At 46.6% G+C, this 6,186-nt stretch overlaps 1 protein-coding gene across 2 annotated transcripts in view; it reads left to right on the top strand.

Moving 5' to 3' along the window:
- Acad11 (acyl-CoA dehydrogenase family member 11) overlaps window positions 1–5,914 on the top strand; it is a 75,559-nt gene extending 69,645 nt beyond the window's left edge. For both annotated transcript variants that reach the window (XM_005074830.4, XM_040740190.1), the window contains 3 exons: window positions 1,029–1,145; window positions 1,993–2,102; window positions 4,778–5,914. In XM_005074830.4, the coding sequence (XP_005074887.1) occupies window positions 1,029–1,145; window positions 1,993–2,102; window positions 4,778–4,892 (342 nt within the window). In that variant the 3' untranslated portion in view covers window positions 4,893–5,914. The remainder of the gene's footprint in view (window positions 1–1,028; window positions 1,146–1,992; window positions 2,103–4,777) is intronic.
- The last annotated feature ends 272 nt before the right edge of the window (window positions 5,915–6,186 follow it).

Consider the following 6,186-nt stretch of genomic DNA (forward strand, 5'->3'; position numbering starts at 1 on the left):
GCATTACACACCCTGGAAAAGGCAAAGCTATAGAGACGACCTGTTGTGGCGGGTGGGTTTGGGTGTATAGGACTGTGAGACCAGCAGGCTGTTGCTCTCGGGAAATTTGAGGGATGAAACTGTTGTATGTTGCACATTAAATAAACTCTCAGAGCTGTTCCCACAAGATCTTCCTATTCTTTTAGGAGATGGGTTCTATTTGTTCATTGTGTGTATGGATGTTTTGTTTGCATGTGTACCAGAAAGGGCATCAGATCCCCTGGAACTGGAGTTACAGAAAGTTGTAAGATGCCACATGGGTGCTGGGAACTGAACCTGGGTCCTCTGGAGAAGCAGCCAGTGCTCTTAACCGCCAAGCCCTTTCTGCAGCCTGGATGTTTTGTTTTGTTTTGGAGACAAGGTCTCATGTAGCCCAAGCTGGCCTTGAACTCCTGATTCTTCTGCTTCTACTTTCCAAGTGCTGGGGTTTATAGGCACGAGGCACTTCTCCAAGCATGGGAAAGGTCATTTTTACTAAATAGCATCACAGTAAAGAACTGCTGAATCATCCTGAAATTGTGCTGGAAATGATCTAGTTTGATTAGACGCAGATCTTCCATTGCACATATGTGTGATATCAAGGAGGACCGGTAATTAGTAGCCACAAGGGCCACAAGGAGCAGTGTGGCAATAAGATAGATGCTCAGTTTAGCCATCTTAGCATCAGACCATAAGATATTCAAAATAGGTACCTGCCACCATACCTGACAGCCTGAGCCTGGAGATCATAGCACAAGACACGCACATACGCGCGCACATGCACAGAGTTTAAAGCACCCAAAACAAATTATTTTTCTAAGCAAGTAACACTTCTACAATCTTCTCATTTTAACTGGTATTCCATGGGTTTGTAGCTAGACTGCTGTCTATCAAGAGAGTCAAGCCTGTGACTCAAAACTATATACAGCAAGGCTTGTGCCACTACCATCGGCCTAGAAAAGTTTATCAAACTACAGGGCTCCACTGATCCTTCCCTGTCTCTCCTACAGGAGGTTGTGGCTCACTGGATCGCTAAAAGCCGCATAGCCATTGAGGAGATCCGCTTGCTGACCCTGAAAGCAGCGCACAGCATAGATACCGTGGGCAGTGCTGCAGCCAGGAAGGAGGTGAGCCACCTACCCAGTCCACCCCTGCGCCAGCAGCAGGGTCTTCTCCACCTCTCCCACCTCTCCCACTGGCTGTTTCAGGGTCTGTGCCCCCTAATGACACTCAGATTACAGGACGTTTCCATGTGGCTTTGGCTTAAAGACTGGGAATGCTTGTCACCTGCTGGCTTTCCTCTCGCTGGGCTGCCTAAAGGAATGACTTTCAGGATGCAGAATGCCTTAAGAACTGTTAAGATGGGACTGTAAGGGGTGGGAAAGGCGTGGGCTGTCTACATAGCTGGAATCCATGGTGTCCACTGCACCATTCACACTAACCCTGTGTCCGGAGTGTCCAGTATCTCTCTGCCTTTGACATTGGGCTAGATGATGGGTATGGACCATACGGGACGATTCTGCCACATTGTAAATGTCCCACTAACAGCATCCCTGTCTTCTCATGTACCCAGCTTATCTGGAGTAAGGACATACTCATTTTATTTTAAAAGCCATAAAATTTCTAAGGAAAAAAAACCTGATTAACAGAGCAAAGACTGGACTTTGTGTGAGCACAAATGCTCTGAGTGTGATTTACAAGCTGCCTGAAATCCCTTTGGAAACAAAGCAACTTAGAAATAAATGTGATCTGGAAGCAAGATCTCGTTCCAGAAGGTCGCTGCTGACTGAAATATAGCCACTCACTGTTGCCGCAGCCTTCTGTTGGCCTCCACCACAGATCCTGTTCAGTGGTGACTTGGCTGTGGGAAAGCTTCCTTGTTTTACTTCACAGAGAATTACCAATGCTATCAAATCCTGGCACACTTTGCATGTTCTGAGAGACGAACATTCTTTTACTATCTTGCTTATATAGATTGCAATGATCAAAGTGGCTGCCCCAAAAACCGTCTGCAAAATAGCTGACCGGGCCATCCAGGTGCATGGAGGGGCAGGCGTTTCCCAGGATTACCCTCTAGCCAACATGTGAGTACATGTCACTTAAGAATGTTTACACTGAGTGCCGGGGAGATGATGTGGCGGATAAAATGCCTAAGTTTGGATTTCAAGAACCCAGGTAAATGTGGGTAGAGTAGCATCTGTCTGTAGTTTCGATGCTTCTACTTCAAGCCGGGCAGCAGAGGCAAGGGGCATCATAGAAGGTTGCAGGCCAGTGAACAAAGAGGGAGACTGTCCTGTGGTCTCCACACGGGCACTATACTGTCGCTTTATCTTCAGCACAGTTGCTGTGCCTCAATCTGCTGCTCAGGCCACAGCCTAGCAGCAATTCTGTTCCCACAGGCAGTGGCTCTGTCGCCGCAACTAAAGGTAGCTTTAACTAAATCTTTATCATTATATATTCTATAATTATTCTATAAATAAGACTCAAGTAGGATTCAAAGGCTGGGGTGAAAACCTGCTGGCTCAGAGAGGTTGAGAAGCGACCAGCTAACCTCTCCTTGCTAGCATCTCCCAAAAAGCATGTCCGTCCACTCTGCCAAGAGAAAAAAAGCACCACTCCACTCAAAACCCATCCCTGCTACTTCTCTCTCTCTTCCAGATGCCCTCTGATGCTCCATTACTTTCTGTCAGCTGGTTGCTGACAGACCCAAGGTTAATTGTATTTAATTAACGCAAATGCTAACTTGGAATTCACAGTGTGATTGAATAGCCCCCAAAACTATAGTGTGTGCGAGCACACCCTTACACACACATACACACAAACATCATACACAAAAATTTTCAAAATAATATATTTGAAAGGATTGGCATTAAAAATACAAAGACTGAAATAAGTGTCAATCAAAAGATAAAGTTAGTTTTTTAATGTACAGATGCTTGACAGTAATTGTTTAGGAAAAGAATACAGACTTCCTTTATGTAATTGGCGTGGGAGTTGCTGTGGGGTTCAGCTCTAAGAATCAGCTGCTCTTAACTGGGCTTTGTTAACCTTTGCCTGAGGAGTGCACTGAGGGCTTCTGGGCGCCAACAGTGCTTTCTTTCACTTCTGGATGTAGGACTTCCTGACACTGGGTCGGTAAGGCTGTCTGATGGTTATAATCCCAGATTCTGCTTGTTCTGGAAAGTGTCTCTCCTTTAATTCTAAAGGCTAGCTTTGTTGGCTACTGTAATCTTGTTTAGCAGTTACCTCCTTTCACTACTAGAATGCATTCCTAGCTGGCTCATAGGTTTTCTGCTGAGAAGTCTGTGGTTAGTCTAAAAAGGACACCCTTCCATGTGGCTGGGTACTTTTCTCCTGCAGTTTCAATTCCTGTTTTATCTTATACCATTGGCAGTTAAGAACTATCTGCCATGGTGAAGACCCTTTCTGATCTGTCTGTCTGAGGTCCTATTTCTCTTCACTATTTTATTGAATGGAGTTTATATCCTCTGAACTTCTTTTCCTTGCCTCTAGGTATTCTATCTAAAAATGCATTCAGTGAATCCCAGAGCCCTGAACTCACTCCCCGCCCATTGTATGCCTCTGTTGGATGGATGGAGTAGTGCAAAAGAGAGCTGAGAGGAACTTTCCTTGGGTTCAGTTCCCTCCTCGGCACGTGAAAATCACAGCTCCCGCCACCACACCTACGTGCTTTCTGCTAAGCCCCGTCCCTGCGCCTTATGTTCCCACACACTGTTGTAGGAGCAGATGTGCGAGTAGAAGAGTGTGGATGTTCCTGCCTACCCACATGCAACATCTGGCCAGGGACACTGACTCTCGGGGTGGATGTTCCTGCCTGCCCACATGCAGCATCTGGCCAGGGACCACTGACTCTTGGGGTACACGCCTGGTCCTCACTGCTGAGGGCAGGGACCACTGACTCTTGGGGTACACGCCTGGTCCTCACTGCTGAGGGCAGGGACCACTGACTCTCAGGGTACAGGCCTGGTCCTCACTGCTGAGGGCAGGGACACTGACTCTCAGGGTACAGGCCTGGTCCTCACTGCTGAGGGCAGGGACACTGACTCTCGGGGTACACATGCCTGGTCCTCACTGCTGAGGGCAGGGACCACTGACTCTCGGGGTACACATGCCTGGTCCTCACTGCTGAGGGCAGGGACACTGACTCTCGGGGTACACATGCCTGGTCCTCACTGCTGAGGGCAGGGACACTGACTCTCGGGGTACACACACCTGGTCCTCACTGCTGAGGGCAGGGACACTGACTCTCGGGGTACAGGCCTGGTCCTCACTGCTGAGGGTAAGAACCAGAACTAGTAGCACTCCCCCTGAGGAAGTTCCTATCACCCAGTTGGGATCACTGCTCCCACTCTAAAGGTTAATGCTCCCACTGTTGGGGTAACCACACAGAAAGAACCCTACACCCTCATCTGTCTACACCTCTGTCTGAACTGCACGATGTCCCCATTCTTCATGGTCTATAGAGACAGTGTATCACTCTGACTCTGCCACCAAACTTCTTAGTCACAATCAAGAAGCTCCCCTCACTAGTGTCAGTTACCATAGTCCAGAGCTATCCAAGCCTCTGGGCAGCCATCTTGAATCTTCCTAAGCTGGGGTTGTTAAAATGGCTGCTTCAGAAGTCCTTGTCTTTCTGTCTTCATGTTCCTTGTGCTCTTTCCTTTTCCCAGAATGGGATGAACATGACAGTATGGTGTTGTTGGATAACTCTGTGACCCCCACTCTCTCACACTTCCAGGTATGCCATGATCCGCACCCTGCGCTTAGCAGATGGACCTGATGAAGTCCACCTCTCTGCAATTGCCAAAATGGAGCTTCGGGACCAAGCTAGACGATTGACAGCCAGGATGTGAGGGGGGCTGCCCTACCCCATCTCCTGGCTGGAGAGGCTTGAACGCTCTTAATCAGCTCCAAAACTTAGGCCGTCCATTTCTGCAGTAGTTTGAGTACAAGGCTAATTCTTCACCCATGGTAAAGATTTTAGCATCTGTTTTGATTATTGAGTTTTGTAATGTTAAGGATCACACAGATGTGAGGTAATTAGGAAATCCTATGACTGTCATCATTGGGTCTAGTGTCTAACGGTTTAGCATTTGCCCTATACCCGTGTGGCCTGTGACGAGGTGGCACTGGGGCTGTTTCTGGATCATCAGCATGAAGAGCTCTTCCCCTTGACTTCCAGAAACTAAGCCTTGTGAATAGACACCCCAGGTCCCTTTTATCTTGTCTTGAAACATATGTAGTTGTCCCCCTATGATAGTGTTCTGGGGTAGTTTAGCACCTCAGAGAAAGACATAACTGGAGGTTTTCAGAGTGTCCATGAAAAGCCTCTTCCTAACCCAGCAGGAAGCAGTTCTGGTGAGAGTCCACAAGAAAATGTAGCGTGTTAAGAGACCGTATAATCAAGCCCACCTAAGTTACATAGAAAATGCTCACAAGTGTGACCAATAACAGTCTGTGCCACATGGCACTCTTTAGTTCCATGAGAGCTGGTCTGGTCAGTCACCCCTGAGGCTGGTCCTGTCAGAGCTGCCCCTGCAGTGCACTTGTGGGCCACTGCCATTCTCCATACCAAAATGTCACTGGTGCAGTAGAGGAACCAAACTTTTCGTTCAAATGCATATTTTCAGTTTGATTGCTGGGAAAACTGTTAAGTATAGCTGGAAAGGCTTGGGGGTGTGGATCTACTTTATTTAGTATGACTGTTTTGAAATCTCAACACAGAGACATATTTTAAATCAAAATTTGGCATCCAAATAAACAATGTAAAATACATACTGGATTTTAAAAACTCAAGTGAAAATAATTTAAAATAGCTCATTGATCATATATTGAATTATATTTTGGGTTGAATAAAATATTCAATAAAATAAAATATATTTGAGTTGAATAAAATATTCCCAAATCTCTGTTTCTCATTGTATATAGTGTGAATACCACTGCAAAAATAACTGGGAAGATTTTTTTTTTAATTTTCAAACCCTAAAAATCATGAACTTTTTCATCAGAAAGTGTGCTCATGGCTTGCTATTGTGGGTGTCCAAAGATGCTGTCTGTTGTGATTGAGTTTCTTCTTGGGTGGGAGGGGTGGGGAAAGCAGGGGTCTGCTGCAGGCCTGGGCTCAGAGCTGTACCACGTGGACCTTTG

This window comes from Mesocricetus auratus, unplaced genomic scaffold, assembly GCF_017639785.1.
Source record: "Mesocricetus auratus isolate SY011 unplaced genomic scaffold, BCM_Maur_2.0 Super-Scaffold_100691, whole genome shotgun sequence".
NCBI classification, from domain to species: domain Eukaryota; kingdom Metazoa; phylum Chordata; class Mammalia; order Rodentia; family Cricetidae; genus Mesocricetus; species Mesocricetus auratus.